The sequence below is a fragment of the Rutilus rutilus genome (genome assembly GCF_951802725.1).
Source record: "Rutilus rutilus genome assembly, chromosome: 16".
Lineage (NCBI taxonomy): Eukaryota > Metazoa > Chordata > Actinopteri > Cypriniformes > Leuciscidae > Rutilus > Rutilus rutilus.
The window spans coordinates 29,250,055-29,277,158 of NC_140224.1; the positions used below are offsets into that span (position 1 = coordinate 29,250,055).

Genomic DNA, 27,104 nt, shown 5'->3' on the forward strand with positions numbered 1-27,104 from the left:
AATAGGCTCATTAACGCAGGACTGAATTCTTATTAACACCAGCGAATCCCTCTGTTAAACATAATTAGGAAAGAAATCGTTCATTTTCACTTTTTCTTTTGTGGAAGTGGAACAAAAAGCGTTAGAATTATGGGTTTTATTCATTAATAATTAAGTACACATTGAAAGGTTCAAGATATATTTCTGTCAGATTCACTACAGGTGCATCGTGTATGTAGCCTGACTACGTCAGACTTCGTACTTCCGCTCAATTTCAGTTCGCTTCTGTACTCAGTCTGAGATATGGACCTGTCTTTCAGTTTTCCTCCGGCCTCAAAACAGCCGGCCAATCAACGAACAGAGGGCGGGCTGAGAGCCGTGACGTAGACGCTGATTGTACCGTGGATGCGTAGTTTTACTTCACATAATCTGCAAAAGTCGTTCACAGCCATGTTCAGTCCGGTATTTCGCTCAACGGTTTTGTTTTCGCATCATACATGTGTTTACAATTGAAGTTCAATGCGACTGAGTCGGCGCATAACACACTTCTTAACCAAACGTTATGTGATTGGCTTACGGGTAACCAATGATTTTAAACTTCAGACAAGCGCCATTTAGCAAGAATGCATTAAATTGATCAAAAGTGACAGTAAAGACATTTATAATGTTACAAAACATGAAACAATTAAGTATCATGTGACTGAAGATCGATGGAATGGCTGCTGAAAATTCAGCTTTGCCATCACATGAATAAATTACATATTAAAATATTTTAAAAAAGAAAAGTTATTTTAAATTGTAATAACATTTCTCAACATTACTACCTTTACTGTATTTTTGATCAAATAAATGCATTAAAAAAATCGTACTGACTCAAAACATTTGAACAATAGCGTGTGAAAGAAAATAAAAGCATATAAATACTAAAAATATCAGAATACGTGAATAAACTGAGAAATAAATCTATGAAGAAGTAGATAAAGTATAAACAGCATATTGATGAATCATGATATCGGCTCTCTCGCACAGGTTTTACAGCCATTGTCAAGTCAACATCAAAAGCCACATGCGGAGCTTTACAGCCATCACAGTGCGATAAAAGAGCTGGTTCTGGTCCAGCGTGTTCTGATCTGTGTAATGTTTGTTATGTGAAGCTATTTGAAGGGATGAGCTGTGGTATCAGTGTGGTGCAGGTTCAGAGCATGTGTATCTGGATGGGTTGGCTTTGGCCTGCAGCCTTCTTGTTTTATATCTGCATGCGACTGTAGCAGCATGCTGAACGCACTATATGGACAAGTTAAACTCAGTATTTCCTCATTAGAGTTGAGCGCATTGACACACACACACACGCAGACATACACACGCACTCATGCACACAAAGGACTCCTGTGTTAGGAATGTTTATTCAGGGCTGACCGTGTGCTGCTCTCTCTGATAAGGGAGCAGTTAAGTCAACAGTGGACAGCGGGTCTGCCGGTGAGCATGTTAGCCGCTGTTTGTTCAACAATCTGTTTACAGTAAACACTTTGACCGCAAGTCTGACCCCCTTCACACCTTCCTACCTACAGCGCCCTCTAGCAGAGTGTCGCCCCCTGTTGATAGCAGTCTGGTTTTGCAAGTCAAGATGCGGAAAAAATTAGCTCCCTAGAAATGTATTACACACCATCAGTGAAGAGTTTGGATTCAACAATTTGCTTCTTACGATAGTAAAAAACGTTTGACGTAAAAAAAAATTTGCTTAAATTAAAATGTACAAAATATACATGAATATATACATACAAATATGAATGCAATTTTGTAGATAAATATAAATTCAGGAGTTCAATTCAGGAAACCGACCGGCTTCACAATGAAAAATAGTAGGCTATTATAGGCCTACGTTTAATGACGACATGTTGATGGTACTAACATTCATGTGACAAGCTTGTAGACTATTTATTGCAATATAAAAATTAAATAAAAAAAGGGTTAAGAACAATGGAAACTACGATACAGTCCGAAAGATTAGTGAATCAAAAACATACTGCGCAACCAGTGTAGAACGATTCCCCTTAAATTGACTCATTGTACGCTGATTGCCAAACGAATGAAGAAAGAATCCATAACAGGCCAGTCTCAGCCATCATCTTCCTCCTGGCTCTAGTGTTTACTGAAACAAAAACAAAAAAACCCAGGCACCTTTTTTTTCCCCTCATTTCCATTAGGACAACTTCTGCCTACTCTCTCGCTTTTGTCTTCTTCTAACTCATGTTTCTCACCCTGCTTTCTCATTCTTCTTCAGTCTCGCAGTCACTGATGGAATAAAATAGAGAAAAGGAGAGAGGGAACGAAGCAGAGAGCAGATCACCCAAGAGAACCAAACCAAGTGATCTGAATCATCTTAAAGCAGCAACAAAAGGGGAGAAGAATGGAAATGGGGAATAAATGAAAGCAGGAAAAGGATAAACCATTGCAAATGACAGATTTCCATGGCATAATTCAAGAGATGTAGACTCCCAGTCGTGAAGGATAAAGGCTCCTTAGAGTTTGACTTTCGACCACCACTTTGAAAACACACACTGAACAACCCAACGGGAATGCTGTTGGTCCAGAACTGGGACGAGCGCTCATAAAAAATCAATCTCTGCCCAAATTAGCTTGAAGTTTCAAATTAGTCATCGGCACTACAATTGGCCACCATAAACAAAGTGGCATGCTCAAATTAAACACACATTAACACATCAAGGTGAATGAACAGAAAGAGGCTCAGTATGATTATCAAATCGCAAAGTTTCTAAACCCAAAGCAGACACCAACCTACCATGATTTTTAGGGATGTAACGGTTCTCGGGGAAAACTAACCGTACCGCTCTCCACCCGCGGTTCGCCACGCATTAATCTCAATTCTGACGACGCATTTATGATATGATTTGTTGAAGGAAAAGAAATTCATAAAACGGACAAACAGAGTTCCACTAATGTATGTTTCCCAATCATGTAATACATGTTTGACAACCTGTAGTTAAATATGACATATTATTCGTTTTGTCGATAGTATTTCATAAAAAAAAATGATTAAATGAATGTTACCACAATTTTGTTCTACCTCAACATCTTTAACCATCTTTTCCCCAAATATTTCTTCATTTCAATTTGGACTATTTGGGTCTATTTGACCAACCTTTGAAGCATTCTTTATTTTTGCGATTTTTTTTGTGTCACAAGTGATGCAAATATGACATCCTTCACCTTTAACACTACATCTTTTACAGTTCTTTCTTTGCACATTTACAACTCTTCTTTTAGTACCCACTCTCTCTCTCTCTCTCTCTATGGAGATTTGTATTGGTTCAGCAGTTGTCAGTCAAACCTTTCCGGCTCAAGACTGGAGGTTTCTGAGAGTTCACTTCAGGTATCCGCCCCTATACTCTCACACACAGTCACGGAAATCACTACGCAGTCCTTCAAGCACTCATCCGTCTGCCTGTCAAGAGACTGAAAGACACCCCAAACTATAGAGCTCAGAATCCCCCAGAGAAGAGAATGACAGAAGAGACAAAGAGAGAGAGATGAGCGTAGAGGAAGGGAGGAGCAGAGGGTGGATGAGTGTGTCTGGGGAACTGGGGGACGCTCTCACAACATCAAGGGCAGAAGTGCATGCTGCATCTCTCACACACTGAAAGGTGGCTGTGTGTCTAGACGAGCACACACATATACATGCACGAGCATTTCCATTTACACAACATAGAAATGCAAAGTTATGCACTTACAAAGACATCAGCATGCAGGAAAATGGGCACGTAATGCATAAGAACCAACACACTCTCTATACAAATAGAATTAACACGGTTCATGCCAAAATCAACCCATATGCACACACGCGCATACGCGCACGCATGCACACACACACACACACACACACGCACGCACGCACGCACGCACGCACGCACGCACGCACGCACACACGCACGCACGCACGCACACACACGTACACGGTGCGTGCGCGCACACACACACACACACACACACACACACGGCCTCCCAATGGCCTCAAAGAGAGCTGAGCCGATGATTGGCTGACAGGCCAGCTGGGGTTTGTGTTCTTCCTGTGATGGCGGAAGAGAGGAACCAATCAGAGGCAGCCGCAGGGGGTCAGGCATCAGGCTGATTAGATTCGCCAAAATAGCAGTTAGCATGGAGGTAATCACAACTTTTAAGTCAACGCAACAACATTCACTTCACATGAACACTCACATATAGAAGAGATATAGGAGAATGAAAGTGATTGCACTATATATATATATATATATATATATATATATATATATATATATATATCTGTCAAAAGTCAAAAATATATCTGTCAAAAATATATATCTGGAAAACATTCCAATTTTTCAATGATTTTGAAAGGAGTCTCTTATGCTCACCAAGGCTGCATTTATTTCCTTAAAAATACAATAAAAACATTAAAATAGCAAATTATTTTTTTTAATTAAAAGAACTGTTTTCTATTTGAATCTATTTAAAAATGTAATTTATTCCTGTTCCTGTTATTCCTATATAAGTTCTTTTGAACTTTCTATTCATCAAAGAATCTTGAAAATAGTATCAAAGATTCCACAAAAATTAAGCACAGCTGTTAAAAATGTAATAATGTAAAAAAAAAAGGAAAAAAAATAAATTTATATTACTTTATATAAAAAGTAGGTGGTATATTACCAACTAGATAGCAAGCAAATGTGTTTTACTCTGCTGTTCAAATATTTGAGGGCAGTAAAAAATATATATGTTTTGAAAATAGTCTCTTATGCTCACCAGGGCTGCATTTATTTGATGAAAAATACAGTAACAGTAATATTGTGAATGACATGAATACATTTTTAATTACATATGTAAATACATAGCCTATGTAATTACAAAACTACAAAATTACATTGAAATGTAAAAGTTCTTTGACAATACACAGTATGCACAATGTATATATAAATTGTGACTAATGACTACAAACAAGCTGATAATGTAGTGCAAATGAGCGCAATCACCAGAGACATCATTTGAAAGTAACATTGATATTAAAGGGTGTTTGTCGTAGCAGTGCTACCAGGCTGCCAGAATCAGCAGTTCCTCATTTTCACTTTAATCACAGACACATATATCTGAACGCCTCCTTCCTGGAGAAGGAGTGAGCCTGGTATAATCCAGCAGCCTAATTACACCGACTCGTCTGAACATGCCACGAGAATCAACTAGCAGTATTTATACCAGCACAAACACACATTGGCATCTGTCATGGTGCTGGCAAAGACAACCAATGAAAGCATGACTCACATTTGAAGGGAGTCACACAGGCAGTATGTGGACCCCGAGGAGACGTACCTACAACTCATTAGTTTCTTGTATGGAGACTGTGCGAACAACAGGAACTGTGGGAGAAGCCATGTTCAGCATGCATATGTTCCTGTGTGTGTGTGTGTGTGTGTGTGTGTGTGTGTGTGTGTGTGTGTGTGTGTGTGTGTGTGTGTGTGTGTGTGTGTGTCTGTGTCTGTGTGTGTGTATTATGATAAGGCTCTGATGGTGCTGGAGGCGACCAGGGGTCAGACACCTCATTAAGCCAAGAGGAGGAGGAGGAGGAGGAAAGGGCAATTAACCATGATGGAGGAGAGAAAAGCAAACACACTTCATTCACTATACTCACACACAAATATGCACTCACACACACATGCACAGAAACCAAACAAAACAGGAGTGGCTGGATGGGCCCTGATCATTAATGAGTAATCACAGAGACAAATGACTTTTTCCGCTGCCCTATAGTACGTGTCCACTTACACACACACGCATCCAGAGCTTGTGCAAACAGGCATGCGGAGACCTGCAGATGAATTACTCAAGCTATTCTCTTCTGAACTACTTCAAGTCACACTCGCTAATTCCTCCAGGTTGCTTTTTTTCATTCTTCTTACTCTTCTTACTTAGTCTTTTTATACCCATAATGATATTTCTGTGCCCTGCCATTGTGTGTGTGTATGTACAAACCATGTGTATACATGTGGTTGTGCTTCTGTTGTCTTTCTGGTTGGCTAAGACTGTTTTTGTTAATCTGCTTAGGTTTTTCTTGGGCTGTTTGGTTTATGGTCTTCTGTGTGTGTGTGTGTGTGTGTGTGTGTGTGTGTGTGTGTGTGTGTGTGTGTGTGTGTGTGTGTGTGTGTGTGTGTGTGTGTGTGTGTGTGTGTGTGTGTGTGTGTGTGTGTGTGTGTGTGTGTGTGTGTGTGTGTGTGTGTGTGTGTGTGGTCCTGGTAAACCCTACGTTGTGGAAACAAAAAGTCCCCACAAATACAGCAATATCTGAAATCCTTGTCCTTGAGTGGACATTTTTTGTTTCCCATGAGGAAACAAATTTATAAATCATACAGAATAATCTTTTTTGAAAATGTACAAATTCAGAAAGTTGCCTGTGATGGGTAAGTTTAGGGGTAGTTTAAGGGGATAGAATAAACAGTTTGTATAGTATAAACATCATGTCTATGGAAAGTCCCCATAAAATATGAAAACACAATGTGTGTGTGTTTGTCAGTGTCTGTGAATTTGCTTAGTAATACTTTTGTAATTGTATTACTAAATACAAAATATTACTATACTATATACTATATACTATATATATATATATATATATATATATATATATACTATATATTATTTTGATAACATGTGGGGATGTCCTTAAAGGTATACTTGAGGAGAAAATAAAATTTCCTTTAGAAAAAAAATGCATGATTCAATTGGAATTCTTTTGGATTCACTATATATATATATATATATATATATATATATATATATATATATATATATATATATATATATATATATATATATATATATATAAATACCTTTTTTTCTATTTTACTATATTTTAACATGTAATTTATTCCAGTGGTGGCAAAATATTCCAGCATCATTACTCCAGTCTTCATTACATGATCCTTCAGAAATCATTCTAATATGCTGATTTGCTGCTTAAAAAACATTTCCTAATATTATCAATGTTGAAAACAGTTGTGCTGCTTCATATTTTTGTAATTTGTTCAAGATTCTTTGATGAATCGAAAAGTTCAAAACAACAGCATTTACAGAAAAAAAATATTGTCGTAACATTATGTCTTTTCTGTAACCTTTGATCAATTTAATGCATTTTTGCTGAATAAAAGTATATATATATATATATATATATATATATATTTTTTTTATTCCTTTCAAAAATAAATCCTAACTTGTGAACACTAATTTTGTGGGGACCAAAAGATTCAACAAGGATAGTAAAACCTGTAAAACACCTATAATGTGTGCACAACAAAAAAGTGAAAAAGTACAGAAAGGTTTCTGTGAAGTCTAGGTTTAGTTGAAATAAAGATAACATAATTAGTTCAGTATAATAACAATAGAGGTCAAAGTGTGTGTGTGTGTGTGTGTGTGTGTGTGTGTGTGTGTGTGTGTGCGCGCGCGTGTGTGTGTAACATTATCGTCACAATATCAGTACACTTTAAATGCTGAACATAGATATTAAATTGCCCACTTCCCAACCACAACGCGACTAAACAATGGTTGTTTTTGCAGCTTTGCAAACAACGACACTCTTTTGTGAGAGCAAATGAGGAGGAGTGAGGGATGAGGGAGAAAGCAGACACAGAGGAACACAGGGGGAGAAGTAGCTTCCTGCTCCTTGATGCCGTTTGTAACTGCTCTCTAGATCAGATATGCATACGCACAAACGTTCTTTCTGTCCAACATGAGATTAACCCGCACATGCGCGCATGACATTAAAACCCTCCTTACTTTCTCTGCCACACACACAAACTCACAAACTCGAAAAGCCCTTGCTAAGCTAAAGCCACACAGCCAGTTTCCTGTTGGAAAGTGGAAATAGCAGCACTTGTTGCAGAGGGGTCTAGTCTGGTCATGTCTGGCGGTGTCTTGCACACTGGAACGAGCCTCTATATTTGGCCTCAGCAAGAGAGCGTGAAGCACGCCTGAAACCCCAAAGCTGAGGTACGGCAAAACCCTAGCCCTCCCATGTTGAAAATAAGTGATGGGAGAGAGAAAAGGCAGCAGTTTCCTTAGGAGGGGGTTTAACAGAAGTGTAACCAAAAACCACATCTGCTTGGCTTCCACTCATATCAATTGGAAAGGGCTGCTTCTAGAGGGAATTATTCAGTATGGCTTGGGCTAAAAAAAGATATAGATAGAAACAAAGAAAGAGGGGACACGTTCACATCACAAACCAAAGAGATTTTCTGCTTAAATTCAGTTTTTCATGTGGTTGCTCACAACTTTTTAAATGTGACCCATATCAGACGTCAGTTTGAACAGGTGACGCTCCTAGACCTGCATGTGTTAAACTCTCAAACCTGCTATAAAAAACACAAAATGTGGCCATAGCTTTCCATGGCCTAGAAAAGTAATAAAATGTAGTAAAATCGTAAAGATTAATGCGGAAAAACCAGTGATTTCTTTAAATAGAATAAAAAAATAAATAATTATGTATTCATATATTATATTATATGAATATTGCTCTTTATGATTGTTTGTATATATTAGAATTTGAAAACAATGAAACATCATTCAGTGCGTTTATTGGAGACATTTGTACACTAAATGTGCAACTCTTTAAAATGGTTGGTTTTAAATATTTCTTCCTCATGCAAATGGAAATTCTGTCCAAATAACTACCTAATAATAATAATAATTATTATTATAATTAAATATCTGGTTTAAAAATACTAATAAAAAATAAAAAAGTTGGTAAAAAATGGAATAACTGAATAACTGAAAACTGAAAAGGTCATAGAAAGTGTAGGAACCATGAATGTGGTTTTTGCTGTTCAGACAGTCTGTGTCAGATCTGTGTCACATGTGAGGGGGAAAAAATAATTTGGGGCACATTTAACTGCATTGTGAGTGAGTGAGAGAGAGAGAGAGAGAGAGAGAGAGAGAGAGAGAGAGAGAGAGAGAGAGCAGTCAGCAGTCTGTGGTGTGATCCAACCCTGATCATTCTGTGTTCATGCTTCATTGTGCGTGTGTGTCGTGTGTGTGCGCAGTGGTTAGGAAGGGTCAGGCTAATGTTGAGTGCAGTTCAGTGAAAAGGTGAGAGTTCCTACGTAAGGCCACCGCTTCCTCTGACAACCCAAAACTGTCCTCCTAATCAGACTATCAGGACACACACACACACACACGCAGGTCACACAATTCTCACTGTCTAAAGCAACCTCTCACTCTAGCTTCCTCTCTTCTACATCTTCTTATTTACCTTTAATCTTTCAACAAAATGTTTGAAAATAGTATGAAAAGCCATTTATGTATCAGGCTTCCTGTAAAAAAAAAAAAAACACTCACAATTAATGCAGGTGATATTGAACTTTTATGAATGTTCATGAAAGGATAAACCATGGGCAATGGACAAGGATGTAACAAAATAATATAAATGAAATAAAAAACTAATCAAGTTCATTTGACCAATAGAGGACATCACAGTTTGACCTCTTGCTTCCATACAAAATCCATTTATTATATACTATTAATTTTGTAAGGAATTTATTATCATTTGTGACTTATTTTTTTCTAGTTTGACAGATACAGAGAAAAGCAACGCAAACTGCTCAATTTTCCAGTGTGTGTGTCACAATGTTCTCTCCCTCTCCCTTTCCTCCTTCATTCCTCCTTTATTCCCTTCTGTTCATTCCCCTCCCTGTCGTCCACCTCCATCTATCTGCCTTCTAAATCAATGTGTCTAATAAAGCCATCAGCTGCGCTGAAATATTGGGCAAACATGCACTCAATCAATGCATGCAAATGCCAGCCATCCATTCAGGGCCCTTCTGAATATCGACGGCGCTGCATGGGCGCACCGTTCCGGGGGTTTGTGTTCGTGTGTGTTCGACAAATAAAAGCAGAAGGAAGGACACATGAAGGGTTGAGAGAAGAGGAAAACCCAAGATAAATGCGTTTCATTTTCTTCTCTCATGGCTCCAAAACGGAGAGAGAGCGAACGGCAGGAAAACAGACTTCCTCTCGATCCGACCTGGAGGGCCACAGACATGCCCCTGTTTGAACTGCTGTAGAAGCGATGCGAGGAAAGGCAAGGCTGATCCCAGATCTGAGATTAAACGCCTCTGAAAATGAGAAGATTGGAGTAGTATTGTAGCGTTCTAACCTTGAGCAAACACACAGCAGGAAAGATGAGGCTGTGTGGGTTCAACTAAGCGCTATAGAGGCGATTTCGCCCTCAAAACATAACTAACTGTAAGATTCATTAGAAGCAAAGGTGAGCTCAGCTCAAAGAGATCTGCAGGAGAACCTGAATAAGCCTTCCAATCCTGGACGATCACACACAGAAAATAACATAAAAGAGTAAACATGGCTGATTTACTGAGCTCATCCTAACCCTTAGAGGCAGTGGTAAAGACTCTGGGTTCAGTAACCTCATGGAAAACCATCAGAGAAGCAGCCAGTGTGAGACTCTCTTTTATGACCCTAAACTACAGTCAACAGCTGAGCATTTAGCTCAGGGGTGGGCAAACTACGGCCCGTTAGGCTGTTTAATCCGGCCCGTCGAGTATTTAAAAAAATTGTCTTAAGATCGCATTCATTTTGCCTTTTTCTTGCAATACTTTGCGTTATATATATATATATATATATATATATATATATATATATATATATATATATATATATATATATTGCGTTGCATATATTTGACAATCGGAATATCAGATATTTCATGCCATAGCTAACAAATGTAAAAAAGGAAAAATGACATAAAAGCAGATCATCATTCATTCAGCGCTGTTGTGGCTGCGGTGTGTCACGTAACAAGCAATGACGCGTCACCATGGAAACCAAACAGACAGCTTGACTTGTTGCACGTTAATGTTTTTTCCTTTTTTGGAAACTCACAGAGAAAAAAACTGTTTGGTAACCACTTGCACACCTGTTTAGTTTTTCTTTTGATTTGTCTACTATTTAGTTTCTTTGCTCCTCTGGATCTGTGTGGATGTATCCTGACTGATTCCGTTTACCGACCTTTATCGCCCGGCTTTCGACTAACGTTACGCTCCCCTCTGCCATGTAACGACGTTACAGAACCCGGTTTTGTTCATTATATGGTCTGATCTGCCTTTGCTTTTTATGTTTTATTTTATTATAAACTAGAATGTACATTTCCTGAAGAAAATGTGAAGTGGTGCTTGCAGTGGCAAAACTCGCCCAACAAAAAAAAAATAAAATAATAATAATAATATATATATATATATATATATATATATATATATATATATATATATATATATATAGCCTATATATATATAGGCCTCCTTAAAATAAATTTGTATATTCGTTTATTTAGTTTTTTTCCCACAAATGTATGACTTTTGCAAGTGCAAATTGATTGCCATATGCAGTTTTAATTAAGTTGAATTAACGTAACCTTCTGTCATTTTTACTCTTCTAAGTGTACACTTGCAGGTGTTTTGTTTCTAATGTACTGTTAGGCCCATTAAATAATAATAAGGATAAACAATATTTAAAAAGTATAGGCTGTAATTATCTAACATCTGACTAATTAAAAATTAACCTCAAAACATAACATGCTAAATGGGGAATATCTAGCATAAAAAATGTATTGTCAGAATGTCCTCTCTCAGGAAAACATAAATGTGTTTGCTCAGCCCGATCTCATGAAAGTGCGAATACCACGAATTGTATTTGTTATGATGCAGTTTTCGCGTGCATATGATACGCACTTTATGGCGTGTAACAGGCACGCACTCCGCACCCCTAATGCTGGGTACACACCAAAAGATAATCGGACTGATTTTGGGCCGATTTCCCCCCTTCCGACAATCCTAGCTATGTCCCGATTATCTTGATGGTTCAACAGATTATCTTATCAGATTTTCCCTTGGTGTGAGGTATGTTAAGAGTGTCCGAACCTGATCGGAAGAACGTCGGAACAACCGTTGTTTGTTTCCCCTCTTGTTTCCCGAAGTCAGTCGCTAGTTCCGCCTCCTCAGTGACATCACGTACGTTGTTAAAGACGGCAAGCGATGATTGATCGGGAAGCAACGTGTAGTACGTGTCTTGTCCACGACACAGTAAGAATTTAGGAGTCAAAATCGCATAATCTGACAGTGACTATCGCAACAAACAAAAATACCATGTAGTATGAAGGCACGGCTCTTATACCAATACTCCACAAAGAGGATAAAGAGTTATTGAAAAGGTATTAAAGAGCGACAACTGAAGGAGAGACAAACTGAAAAATAAAGGCACAGAGAGATGGAGGAGAAAAGAAGTGAAAGGCATAAGAAGAAATAATGCTAGTAATATTCAGAGGGTGGTGAATGTGTGACTATAAAAGAAACTGAATCACTTTTGCAGATTGTATGTTAAGGATCAAGGCTGCAGTACAAAGGTGTGTTTATCTGCACAAATATTAGTATGAAGCAGAGAGTGTATTGAAGGCGCTGTAAGCAGTATTTGGAATACGACGCATGAAATGTGATTACCTGTCAGATTTCACTGAAATAGGTGTCCGAAAAACTATCTCTGTGACAGTCCTAGGTTGAAAAGAAACCCTTTTTAGCCAACCAGAATCATTTCTGCCTCTAAATCATTCAGCAGGTTTGGGTTTTGGAAGAAGAATGTGAGAATGAAGTTTGGATTTGAGCAAAACAGCACCTTTAAACTGAGTATCAGACGAAGTGACAGAGAAAGAGCAAAGCAAAACAAGCATGAAGTGAGTGAAAGAGAAATAGAACTTGCGGACTGAGTCACACGGAAAGCTGAATCGGAGCCAAAGGGAAGTGTATATCAGCCAAAGTGTAATCATAGGCCGGTCTCTCGGCTATTAGGAGAATTAAAGGCTGATTGAATGGTCTTTACAGTGGCAACATAACATTGCGCCGCCTCATCGTGTTTGTCTACTCGCTCTTACAGCTGGCCGAAAAACTCTTCTGCCCCACAGAGAGGAGCCAAGCTATGAAGAGCGTTTGAATCATTAAAAAGATCTGAATCACTAACTTTCATAAAAAACCGGCACTCGTTCTATCCTTAGACATCCGTCAAGGAGCGAGAGGAGCAGCGTTTCTGGCACCCGAGATGTGGAATCGCTACAGCCTCGATTCACGCCTCACATCTTTCCCTCTTTCATCAGGCTGGACCGGCTCCATGTCCTGAACGTATTTGTGTGTGTGTGTGCGAGGGGGAGATGATAGGGGAGGACTGTGGGACTTTGACTGCCTCTGTGTTGTGTCCACAGCTGTGTGTAAGGCTCCTGACCTCCAAACAAAGCTCAGCACAGAGGAGCCACTATCTGGCAGGCATGATAGAGGACAGGCCTGCCCGACCAGACGTGCTGAGGGAACGAGCGTAAAGCCAGAGAGACAACACAGCACCCGCAAGGCCTTTGATAACCGCTGACGACTGGAGCCGGCGTCACACGCATGCACTCACAGCATTCATACACACACTAACAGAAACTGCTCACAAGTTCATGCACATGTATAAGAAAGTGTAAAAGCACAGATGAGGTTGAATATGTTGTCCATAATGACCCTGTAGGAAAGAAAAATCCCAAATGAGATCTGTTTCTTTGTTTCTTCTAGACAGCAATGAGATTAAACGAAGAGCAAATTGAGTCTCCTGCTTTAAAGAGATACCAACCATGATGAGGAGTGTTTTCCTTATCGTTGCAAACATGGCACGCGTTCGCTAAAGAGTGTAGGCAAATTATTTTATTTTGTCCTGATTTCCGCCTGCTCCCTGAGAACTGCTTATTTCCTCTATAATCAGATGCGGGATGTTGATTTGAAGGACAAAAAAACCCAGGAATACAAGATTTTTCAGATCAAAATATGCGTGATGAAGCCCATAATCTATTGCGTAGTGTGGCTCTTGTTGCAGAGTTACATTGACGCGTCTCATGCAAACGCATCTCGCACGTACGGCGCTGTAGTAAACGATGCAAATGAAGCTCCTCGCATTAATGAGAATGCACTGCTGATGATGTCATTGCCGTGAGCCCTTTAGAGAGTCATTACACAACTTTCCCTTTCATTAATCACACACTTTGCCTTTCGTTTTTTCCTGTATCTCCAGCTTTCCCTTTCTTTGTTTCCCCACACTCTGCACTTTCTGTTACTCATTCTTGCTCTCTCTCTCTCTTTCTCTCTCTGTCTTTTTCTGTCACTGTCTCTGTCTTTCATTGACATGTTTCCGTGTGTGTGTCTCTGCAGTGTTTAATGTGCCGGCAGTGTTTACACCCAGACAGCGGGTGCAGCACTTTAATCTTGGTAGTGTCTATATGACATCAGCACTCTCGTTCAAGCATAAACCATAGTGGAGAGAACACACACACACACACACACAAACTCTCACATACATTATATTCACACATATATCACCTGCTTACTTTCTTCCTTTCCTCCTCATTTCCTTCCTTCTTTCCTGTCTGTCCATCTATCCGTATTTCCTTTTCATTCTTGCTTCTTTCCTTCTCATCCATTCTTTATTTCCTTTATTCTTTCTTTCTTTCCACATAATTTCCTTAATTTCTACATTTCTGTTCTTTTCATTTTCCTACCTTTCCATCCTCCTTCCCTTTTCTCACTGTTCTTTATCTTTCTTTGTCTATTCTTCCTTCCTCTCCTAATAATTTCTTTTCATTCGTATATTCTGTCCTTCTTCCTCTTTCCTTGCCTTTTTCCTTCCATTCTTCTACCTATTCCCCTCCTTTCTTTCCTACTTTTCCCCTTAATTTCTCCCCTTTCCGTGTTTCTTTGTTTGTCTTCTCATTTTCATTCTTTACTTCCTTTTTTCTTTCTTTCTGCCAGTTCTTCCTTCCTTTGCCCCACCTTTACTTATACTTTTCTTTCTTTCTTCCTTCCTTCTCCCCTTCCTACTTTTCTTCCCTTAATTCCTTCTCTTCCTGTTTCCTTGATTGTTTTCTCATTTTCATTCATTACTTCCTTTTTTCTTTCTTTCTGTCAATTCTTCTTCCCTTTGCCCCACCTTTACTAATGATTTTCTTTCTTTCTTCCTTTTCCCTTTCTTTCTTTCCTTCCTTCAAATTCCTTTCTGAATTTAGTTTTCCTTTCATTCATTCATTCATTCATTCATTCATTCATTCATTCATTCTTTTTCCCCTTTTATTTGTTTTCTCCTGTCCTTCCTTCATTCCCTTTTCCTACATTTTCCACCTTTTCTTTCCTTCTTATCTTAATTTTCCTTCCTTTGTCATTTTTTTCCTTTTCTTTTCTTACTCCCTTTTCCCCCTTTGCCTCACCTTTCCTAATTATTTTCATTCCTTCCTTGCTTTCTCACTTTCATCCCATTCTTTCTTCCATTTACTTTCCCCTTCCTTACGTTATTCCTTCCTTCCTTCCTTCCTTCCTTCCTTCCTTCCTTCCTTCCTTCCTTCCTTCCTTCCTTCCTTCCTTCCTTCCTTCCTTCCTTCCTTCCTTCCTTCCTTCATTTTCCCTTCTTTTCACCCTCACCCATACTTCTATTCTGGGGTCCAGTGAATGATGAAGTCCTCTAATCCCCCTCTAACCACAGTATCAGTGAGAGAGCGAAGCTCAGAAACTCAGAGCCCAGAGAGGGATTACCAGCAGCCCCAAGTCTCATTCTGCTGCCCTGCAAACTCTGACTCAGGAGAGACGTATAACAGTGCACACTCTCATGTGCAGAAACCCCATAAGCAGCATCATCTTAAAAAAAAAAAAAAAAACATATTACACAAAGAAACTAGCTGTATAACTGGTTACTTGTCAATAAGCCAAAAAAAAAAACAAGTCATTTAAAGTAGTTTACAGTACTTTAATTACAGGGACAATAGCAGGTTGCACAGGTTAACCCCCCTGCCCAAGGGCACCATGATTCTCAGTAACGCACAGTTCGTGGGTCACCCCTATCTGGGATCACACCTGTTTGGGTCACCAGCCCAGAGCTATTATCACCAGGCAACCAATACCCACATATATGTGTGTGTGTGTGGGGGTAATTAAGCAGTTAAATAAACAAGCGTACTGATGTTAGCCGATACGTTTTTAAAGCTAGAGATCTGTTTATGGGAAAAGAGCGATAATAAGGGTAGGCTCATACACATGCTCTATAGACTTTCACACACACACATCCACACACTGACATGCCACTTTCCCTTGTCAACAGCCCCTCTCTGTATGTAGTCATGCATTCCTCTTCAATCCAAATCACAGTCATTATGTTGCCATGCTGATAGCCGCTGAGCAGGTTTGTGTCCTAATTCAGCTGGCTGTGACCACACAGTACACCTGACCACAGATCAGCTCATACACAACAAAGCACGCCAGCCAAGCCATGCTCGTTTAAGCAGTTTATTGTTCAAATCAGTGCATTTCGGGGGCCAAGGTGGTGTGGAGAAGGAGGACTCTTTTAGATTATTGGAATGAAACCCACATGTTTTGACATGTTGTTCGCTTCGCAGAATTTTACTTGTGGGAGGAGTGAAGCTGAGAATTCATGTGGTCAAATAAGGCTTCATTTTTCTGTGCATTCTGGGTAAAAATGGCAAGGCCAGAGTCCAGAAATAGAACAGGGGCTATTATGGGATGCATGGAAGGCTGGCTCCGTGTTCAGGCATGACTGTGTGGTCACGGTGGTCACGGCACTGTCTTCCCCCACAGCTAGCCAACCTCCTGCTGAGTCTGAGAAACGCTAATCAGAACCAGAGAGAGACAGGCAGAGAGAGAGCGAGACAGAGAAGAAAAAAAACAAGCAAGTAAAAAAATAATAATAATAATGCAAACAAAAAGATTCAGGAAGACGATTAGGGAGGGATGAAAGTGAGCAAGGAAAACTCAACGAGCAATCAAAGCACGGGCCAAAGACAAAGGCGACGCGTCAACCAGAGTTTTGTTTTAATCAGAGAACATGAAAATATTCAGACATGTGGCTCAAAAGCAACAAGTCCCTCTCGAATTAAAGCCTTCGCTTTAACGAGAGAGAGGAGAAGGAGAGGAAAACAGAGAGAGAGAGAGAGAGAGAGAGAGAGCGTGTGTGTGTCCCTCGAGACTGATTAATATTGAATTCCTGATGCTAATCTTTGTTTTGTGCTTTTTTTCCTTTACTGGTGTGGAAGCGACGCGTCCTTAAAAAGCATGCTTTATGTATATTTAATGAAGGCTCTGCATACATTTGGAGCGCTCGTCTTGCTGTGTGGTATCCCACCCTCGCATGATCACATACTGCCACATACTGCTCAGGATACCCAAATATCGAAATTTACATTGTGCCTTTCATAATAGTCATATGCGCCAGGAGAAAAAAAATGTGTTTAATAATGCAAAATGATGACAAGCATTAAAAAAAAAAATTCCTAAACGATAACTGCATGAATAAGGTAGTCGGATTCTGCTTGGATCTTGACTGGGGAGAACAAATGGAGGGAACAAAATGTCCCCACAAAGATGGCAAAATCCTTGTGGGCACATTTTTGGTCCCAATGAGGAAATCAGCTTATAAATCATATTAAGTGATGTTTTTTGAAAATGTAAAAATGCAGAAAGTTTACTGTGATGGGAAGGTTTAGTGGTAGGGTTAGTGTAGGGGATAGAATACATTTTGTACAGAATAAAAATTATTATGTCAATGGAAAGTCCCCATAAAACACAATGTGTGTGTGTGTGTGTTTGTGTGTGTGTACTTGTACAACTATCTTTGTGAGGACCAGTTTGAGTTTTAGACCATTGGAGCGAGGACAAAGAGAGTAAAGTGAGGACATTTTGGCCGGTCCTCACTTTCTAAGAGCCCTTTAAAGGTTTGAGGGTCAAGACTTGGTTTTAGGGATAAAGTTATAATGAGGTTAAGGGTAGGTTTAGGGTAAGGGTTCGGGTTAGGCACTTAGTTGTGATGGGTAAGGTTAGGGTAAGCGGCTAGAGATTGCATTGTGTCAATGAATGTCCTCATAAAGATAGATGTACAAGAATGTGTGTGTGTGTGTGTGGGTGTGTGTGTGTGTGTGTGTGTGTGTGTGTGTGTGTGTGTGTGTGTGTTAGCGTGCACCTGGTACATACAGGTGTCAGATGCCATTGCAGCATAAAATCCTTGATGATATTGCCTGATATCATCTCAGTATCTGATGGTGATGAGCTCAGCACAACTGTGAAATTATGTGTGCAATTGTGCGTGCCAAGGCGGGACGATCTGACCTTGGCGAGGAGGACACACAGATCGATTATTGATCACTATAAGCGCACACATGCACAAACACAGAAATTATACAGCATGATTCAGAACATACACATCCCAAAAAAAAAAAGGGAAGTGGATTTCCCAGTTCCTCCAAGCACACACTCAGGACTGTCACTAGTTTCCTTGTCCAATCACACATCCTCACCACAGAAATGGAAGCACTTTCAAGGTTTTGTTTTTGCAGCCTATTTAAAATGTCATTTCTCTATACTATCAGACATCAAAGCCAGTGCGGAGGGCTTTTATTTTCTAAGCCAAATCCCAAAATTGTTTCTCATTTACAAAAGCTGGCTGCAGGCCTAGTCAAAGTTTGGACTTAATAATGACAGCAGTGCAAGAGACAATGCGAGGGAAAGAGTGTGGGAGGAGAGAGAGATTCCCCACATGGTTATAATATGCTGTGGTGGTTGAGTCCATCAGTCGAGGTGTCACAATGAAAAGTAGCTCACAGGATGTAGCAAGCAGCATGCAAGCGCACACACGTACACATGAAAGAAAGAACGCATTCTGCTCAAACCCTGTACAAAAACGGCAAATTGACAGGGTTCAACAAAAGAGATAGTCTCCTGGCCCCGGCCAGTGTTTATGTGAAGGTTTTTTTTCAGATACTTATAAAAAAAATTCTTTCTTTCTTTCTTTTTCCTTTCTTGCGTTCCTTCATTCCAATTCCTTTCTAAATTTTGTTTTCCTTTTATTCAATCATCCTTTTTCCTTTTTGTTTTCTCATTCAATCCATCATTCATTCCCTTTTCCTATATATATATTCCAGACATAATTGTTTGTTGCATGTTAGTAAATGTTCTAATACTTATACAACAACAAAAAACACTAACAATACATAAAATATATAAATGTAAATTTCTAGACAAAAGTCAAATAAACAAAATAATAGGCCAGTGGAAATGTTGGCATGGCAAGTAAAAATCTGATATATTGGCCCGACTAGCAGAAAAAAAAATCCTTGTTCAGCCTTTGAATTCAATTAAGAGATTATTTATAACTACTCATATGAACATTAGACACTTAAACATTTGCTGATTCATGCGAAATTATCCAGAACATACACTGCATTTTAATCTGCAGTATAAACTAATTTTCAATCCGCTGAAGAAACCCCTTAAAAATTTCAGAGAAGAAATGTGTAACCCCCTTAAGGAAATGTGTCAAAATGAGTGAGATAGCTGAAAGAATCACTTATGCTAAACAAAACAATAATAAAATGAAAAAAATGAAAAAAAAAATGCTGGGTGTTAAACTGATGAAATACAAACAGCAATGTTGACAAGTCAGGGGGGCTGTTTTCTTGTGAAAATGTGAGCCAGTAGGAAACAGAGGAGGAGGAGGAGATTGAAAAAGGGAGGGAGGGAGGGAGAGAGAAAGAAAGAAAGAAAGAAAGAAAGAAAGAAAGAAAGAAAGAAAGAAAGAAAGAAAGAAAGAAAGAAAGAAAGAAAGAAAGAAAGAAAGAAAGAAAGAGGGAGTCTGACAGCTGTATAAATGAGCTCTGTAGCTCATGGCGCCCCAGAGTACTGCCTCATTGTTGTGCTGATCCAATGCACAGCAGATGAACCCAGGGTTTAAAAGTTGAAGTGTGTGTGTGTGTGTGTGTGTGTGTGTGTGTGTGTCTATTGACCCTTATTTGCTTGCATCCGTTATTAAGCTTAGCTTATGTGTGTTTGTGTGCGATTGTGTCAGTGTGCATATTACTAGCCCTCCCAGTGAGCATTTTCAGTTCTCAAGTATCAGTTGCACAAATCCAAGTCGGAAGAGCGACAATTTTCAGATTTGGTGTGAAAACACCGTATCATATGTCAGGTGTGTAATAGGTGCATATGCATGTCTGAGTTGCCATGCATGCAGGAAGAGTGTCATTTATTCTCACTTCCTCATTTAAACCCTCCTGATTTGCATTAAAACTATAGCAAACTGTTCGTAAATGTCTTGTCAGCATAAAACAATCGCATTCGTTTGAGTAAGTACACCAAAGCTAGATTTGAAATTACATATCCAGTGCTTTAACATTTTAATTCCATAATCAATTTTTCACCCTCATGGTTTTCTTCTGTGGAATACAAAACAAGATATTTTGAACAACTCAACACATTGGAATGACATAAAGGTGAGTAGGCCTAAACAATGACAGATTATTTATTGCGTGAACTATCCTTTTAAGACGAATGCAGGCTTCAACGTTTCGGAAAGCGCCATATTGGCCCTCATGAAGTTCACGGCACAGCTGTGCTTTTGGGGAAACACAGTCCTGATCAATAGTCACAGACATTGAAAGTGATGATATTCCATGGTGCTGCAGCAGGTAATACATTTTTTATAGGTGTACATAAGAAGGTGTACGTATCAAATATTAATAAATGATTTTCTGCCGGCATTGATGACGTGCAGATGCATTGTTTGAGGGGCAGCGGTGACGGGTGCAGTCGGGCCAGGGCGTTGGGACTCTCTCGGCCTACTGAGGCACATCAAACAGTGAAAGAAGAGACCGTGGGGGGGAGGCGAGGGGGGGGAACGATGTCGCTTCTGCCAACGAAGCTCTGCTGAATCACACACACACATAGAGAGTGCCGTACACTCGCTCACAGCACTCAGCTGGCAGGCATAGTGAGTGGCGATGGAACACGCCAGGCTCTGTGCTACCAAGCAGAGGTAATTGGGCCAGATTACCAACCAGGTGGAAACATTCAGCCACTCTTTTTCCTCGTCTCCCTCTCTCTCTCTTTTAGTCACTTTCACTCGTCCCCCCTTTTGGAGAAGCGGAAGAAACGCATGCCATTACGGAAGTTCAGGATGAAGATGGAATCAAACTAAACGTTCAATCCAAATCACAAATCAAGTTAGGGATATTCCCGAAGAAATGACCTAATTCATTTAGCGTTTAGGCCCAAACTGATCCATTAGCTATAATTCAGAGATGATGCAGAGACAGACAGGTAAAAGTGAGAGAGAAGGAAAAAGAGATACTAACTAGATCCTAGGGAACGCAACTAATTTAAACTACAAGCCCTATCAAAGGCGAATGGCCCGGGGGCAGCAGTACCTCTGTGCGGAACAGGGCTGCACCGCGGAGGAACGAGTGGACGGGGAGGGTGAGACAGGTTAGGATCAACAGCAGCGCAGACAGCATTGTTAAATCAGGACTCAGGGCACACAGAAGCGAGAGAGGAAGAAGTGATATGAAAGAAGGCCAACCGAGGTTTGACAGGGCAGACCACTGCTTTTGCAGAAACATGACTGCTACAGCACAAAGCTACGAAATAACTCTCTGTAACACCGAGGGTGATGGTGAACAACCACGTGGATGACCGTGACAGACAGACAGGGTGCCACCTAATTGAACTGAGCCTTGGTGTTTGTTCCATCGGAGAATAATTAAGTTATCCTCTCTCTTAATCCATCTACCAATCTATCAGTATTTGTCTGAATTGAACAGTTCGAAAATTGTAGCTCTGGCTAAAAGAGTATACCAGAATGCATTTCTTACTTAATTTCACAAACATTGAGGGACTTTTACACATTCCTCCCATGCTGCATGTCTACACTCAATGGATTTCACTTTCTATGTGAGCGTGAGTGTCTGAAATTATCTAAATTCCCTGATCTAAAGGGAATATATATAAAATAATTGATAAATGATGAAGAAAATTTAATAATACACACAAAAGGGAGGAAAATATGCTTACATACATATATATATATATATATATATATATATATATATATATATATATATATATATATATATATATATATATATTAGTTACATTCCATTCAGACAAAAAGGGCAAGATCTAAAACTTAATAATAAATAACTTTTGTCCCAGTATATGATGTAAAATAATACACATATCATCTTATACTACAATATACTATCTATTCTGTATGAGCAGAAAAGACACCTGTGTTGATTAAAAAAGCCACAGCGGAAGAACAAGAATTTGATACGAGCGCACACACATACTCATACACACAGACACACATAGCCTACACAAGTAAATGATGCACCTGTATGGCATGAGCTGGCGTCCGCCTTGAGGCAGACGTTAAAGACATCTGCTGAGGATATGGAGGAAAGAAAAGAAAGAGAGAGAGAGAGAGAGAGAGAGAGAGAGAGAGGTAGGGGAAAAAAAGAAGAAAAGGAGATCCTACTGTACACATTATCCGCGCGCACTGCCAGAGCAGCATTTGATGTGCACGCGAGACCTGAGCAGCACAACAAAATCCATCAATCTACCGGGGGTTCGGCTTTTAAAATGCATTCAGCTCGACGACAGTCGTCGAAGAAAGAGACAATGAACCGATTCAATACATTAGAGATGAAAAATAACGACAGGCTACATTTTCTCGAAAGCAGCTATCGTAAAAGAGGCTGTATTTTTTATAGAGTTTGCCTTGTGGACTTTCGTTGTTTGTCTCTGTGTGAGGCATTAGGACGAAGTTATTTGTGTAAGGAACAAATAAAAATGACTTTTAAGAAGGCAGTGCGAGGGTATGCAGCGGGAGGCCGGAGAGAAAGACAGCCGCTAAAGACCCCGTCAGTACCCGCGCGCATTCACCGTGGGCCGGGGACCATCAGAGTCAGCGCGCGCTGTGATAGATCTCGCTTCTGAAATTTCATTCTACAGCACGGAGAACGTTATGAGTCCATTTCGAATTAGACTGAAAATACGTCAGCAAGGCTGAGCACACCGAGAATTCGACTGAACATATTTAATTTGAGTCTAAAGAACAGCAAACCCCAAATCGAAATAAACTTTAAATTAAGTCAATTTTAAATGCTGAACTTAATACCACACCCAATTACATGCGAAAAATATAGAATCTGATACAACAACAAAAAATACATTTAAGCGATATAAAACTAATCAAAAATATATATTGTCCTATATTTAAGCACACTAAAACAACACCAACGGGAATTTATTTATTTCATGAACTATTAAACTGCTGAGCACATTCTTAAAAAAAAAAAAAAACACGTCAGTCAAAACGGAGTCTATCTCAACAATATGAAAAGTTAGGCCTATATAGCCTATAAAATGATAAATTGTGGAATTATGCAGGCTACATATGATTTTCTCAGTGATTACTAACAAAAGAAGCATTCACAGACTGACGCATTCATATACCATACGAACTTATTTCTCATTAATAATCAAAATGCAAAGTGTACCTCTATCCCAAAGGTACACTGAATGCTGGAGACACTTGTTAAATCTAATGCATGTACTGTCAACTCATTCGCACCCCGTCACATCACCGCTCAATATAGAAACCGGATTTTCTGGTATTACAGACGCCTCTTTTAGCACACACACATACGCATACACACAGAGCTACTGACCCTAATCTGGGAGACTTCTCGAACCACAGCGCAGACACACTCTCACACACACACACACACACCAAAGCTTGTGTTATTAACTTAAAGCAGCAAGCCACTCAAAGATGCACCCTAATAATTAACATAAAATCGCGGGTCTTTACTAGAATAGATATGACCAAACAACTTGTTTTGTCAAAAGAAAACTAGATGTATGAACGAGCGCGAAACAAAGAGGGCAATCCAGCTATAAAGTAACAGTTCGTTATTAACAAAACACTACATTAATTAAATCATCCAAAAAAATAATTAGCTAATATAAATTCCATTTGACTATATAGCTAGTAAACTTCTCACTTAAGGTTGAAGGTAATTTTCTTGTCCGCTTTCTTAGGATACGAACTGCCATCAACTAGAAACGACCAGCCTTTTCGCAGCACATGACAGACATTATGCAAGTAAACTGTTCAATAAAACGCTTTAATTCTGTCAGACGCGACTTACACTGAGTCCGTAGCAATTGCTTATTTCCAAAAAGACCTTAATTTCCCAATAAAAAGTAAGTATAGGCTACAAGTCAACGCGCTTTTCTGAAGTTAAGCAATTTAATTCTGCTAAAAATATATGTTTTAAAAGCATTCACTTATCAACAGGGGAACACAAGCACTTACCTGAATGTGGAGGCATCGCTATATGTGAGGTGTAATATTTCCCAGGCTGGAAGTGACCGGGATGCTGCACTGTCGTGTGCCCGGCATGAGTGATCCTCGAGGCGGCTCTGTGAACCAGCGCGCCTCGCTCTGCCAAAAGGTGCGGCGGAGGAGCGAAATCCCGGCCTTCCATCCCGATAAAAAACGTTAAATCCGAAATCCAGAGCGGGAAACCACGAGAACCGAACCAAACGCCGCCCAGATGTTATAATTCCGTTTAGAGTTTCGGTTAGGTCTTGCATTCAGCACAGTTTTGGCTCTGACGGCCAAAAAAGTATGTCCCAGTCATGTTTTCTGCAACACAAAAATCATAAAATGTAGTTTCAATTACAAACCAGTTACACGAATGAGTGATGCAAATCCACAAGATCGTATCATGTTAGTATCCTTCAGAAGTGTAATGGTAATCCTTCATTGGAAACACCAGGAGTGTACGTCCATTGCTGCGACTGCTGCCTAAACTACAAATTCTCCGCTCGTCTCTCTCATCTCACCACAATTGAGCGAGCTTGCAGCACACCTCCACTTTTACATGGAAGACTCACTGCAGGCTACATACCATTCAGAGAGATGCCAAGATCAAAACATTTTTACAGTAGCCTATTCTTACGCATATGGACGTCTAAAGCAAAAAATATATATAAAATGGACAAAGCTAAACCAGTCGTTCTGTCTTTCACAAGACAAGATGATTTTTATTTTATTTAAGAAAATCTATAATCGCTGACGTTTGGTATGACCGCTTCCATTGCAAACGGTTAATTATTTAATGCATCAAACTATAAATGTAATTTCTTCGTCAATTTTTCCTCAGTCATTCCATTCAATTAAACTGCTTTGTTCGTCTGAACCAGGCTTTCTGTAACCTTTGTATATGAGGCAACAGCACATGGATGATGGCGTCTATATTTCACCTCTGGCCTCTAGTCCTTTAGTTTCCTAAATCACGGGTAAAAGCAACATCTTGCGCTGTTGCAGATGGAGTCTTGTCATGGCAAAATGGTGCATTGAGAGAATTGTCATGTGGTGTTACTAATGCGCGAGATTTGTTTCAAAACATCTTCATAACATGCTTGCATAAAGTACTTTTTCCAGATATTGAACATTGAAAGGCAATAATTAGAAAGGCGCTAATGGTGCTCTCCTTATCTCGCATCTTCAGATATTTGACGCTCAGAACGTTGAACGGCTGTTGGATGTTTCAGCAACGAGGCCTTAAAACGTTGGAAGTTCCCAGTTTTGAGTGTGAGGATGGTTGCAGTGCCATACTGCTGTAGCAATACTACTTTCATTAAAAGCACAAAAAATGAAAAGAGAGAAGTTGAGTGAGTGAATTGATGTGCACAACATTAGGCATCAATTTAAGAGAATTTTCCTCAAATAATGAGCATTCACTGAGGCACAGAATTAAATGTAGTGCACCATTTTTGCGCTGACAAAGGACATTTTTAGCAAACATGTATCATTTCTGCAACATCGTGAAAAGAAATTGGGCAGCAATTTTAAAGCATGAAGTATTTGAACGCAGCAACCTCCCACTATTAAGTAAAGCCGAACTTTTAACGTTCATTGGGATCTGAGATCTATTAGACTTGGCTCGGAGGACGGATGGGAGGTGAGGAGGAGCACATGAAAGAACAGGTTTCCTAAAGAAGGTTTTTGAGTGTTAGGAAATGCCATTTTAAACTCCAATAAAATCCAGACAATTTTATGAATCATGGTATTTCAATATAAAACGTCTATAGAATAAAAGCACGTGAAAACTAGAATTTAGTTAACAGGCCAATGGTCAGTTTCAATTTAATAAACAACTGTCCATTATTCAAGTGTAGCCTACAAAGGTAAAAGCGCGTATGTTCTTCTGCCATCACGTCCATTGCATAGCAGTTCACAAATGGAAGTCTTTTGTTAAGATTGTGTATAATTATTCACACTTGTATTTTTTTACATTATTAGTCGATAAGGCATTAATGTCTTCCCTCTAAATAAAATTCCTTCTTTATTCAAACAGAAATTCAGTCTTGCACTAATCTTCTATTATTATAATGATAATGATTATTATTATCATCATCATTGCTCAAACAAAGCAACAGAGTCGGATGAAAATAAAGGGATATTTTTCTTTCACCCCCCCCTGCAACACAAACTCGGTAATTTTGTATAACGCCAGATGTTCTTTAAAAAAACAAAAAGTAAGAGCAGCTCTTGAAGGCAAATGTTTATTATTGCACGCATATAAATACAATATAAACGAATTACTTACTGGTAAGTTATTCCTTGCAAAACAATAAATGGATTTAAAAAAACATAATACAAAAAATACGCAAAAGAGAGCAGAAGCAGAATAAAAACATTTGGAAATGGTTACATCCTAGAGTCTGCTGATTGCAGTGCGTGTGCAGTGCAGAAGTTCGGAGATGCACCGTAGTAGTAAGAGCTTCTGCTGAATCGAGCCCCGTACAAGCAGTCAGAGGCTCTTTCCTGAATCTGCTAGTGCCACTCAAGGAGAAGAGGGGGAGGTGACTGTGGGAGCAGTCGCGCCCATTGGTCTAATACCTACATGTCAATAAGCTCGTGCAGCGCGCCCCAGGATAAACAGTGGCTCCGATTGGATGGCGCTCTGAGCCAATGGCGTGTCAGCTGGATCAACTAAACAAAACGGCGGGCGCTTTATTTGAGCTTTCCTGTCTCGCGACTAGTTCAGTGCGAGGCACGACCACATGGTTGCTTATGCAGCCTACAGTGCCATTATTTAAATGACTTCAAACTACACAAGAAACGCAATTCACAACGTTTGAGTTTTTAACAAGCGGAACAGTAAG

The 27,104-nt window shown here is 39.5% G+C and overlaps 1 protein-coding gene across 5 annotated transcripts in view; it reads right to left on the reverse strand.

The window, feature by feature from the left end:
* bahcc1b (BAH domain and coiled-coil containing 1b) overlaps positions 1-26,742 on the reverse strand; it is a 94,317-nt gene extending 67,575 nt beyond the window's left edge. For all 5 annotated transcript variants that reach the window (XM_084434135.1, XM_084434136.1, XM_084434134.1 and 2 more), the window contains exons 1-2: positions 26,546-26,742; positions 24,244-24,576 (exon numbers count right to left, since the gene is read on the reverse strand). In XM_084434135.1, the coding sequence (XP_084290261.1) occupies positions 24,244-24,415 (172 nt within the window). In that variant the 5' untranslated portion in view covers positions 24,416-24,576; positions 26,546-26,742. The remainder of the gene's footprint in view (positions 1-24,243; positions 24,577-26,545) is intronic.
* Positions 26,743-27,104: the final 362 nt, after the last annotated feature.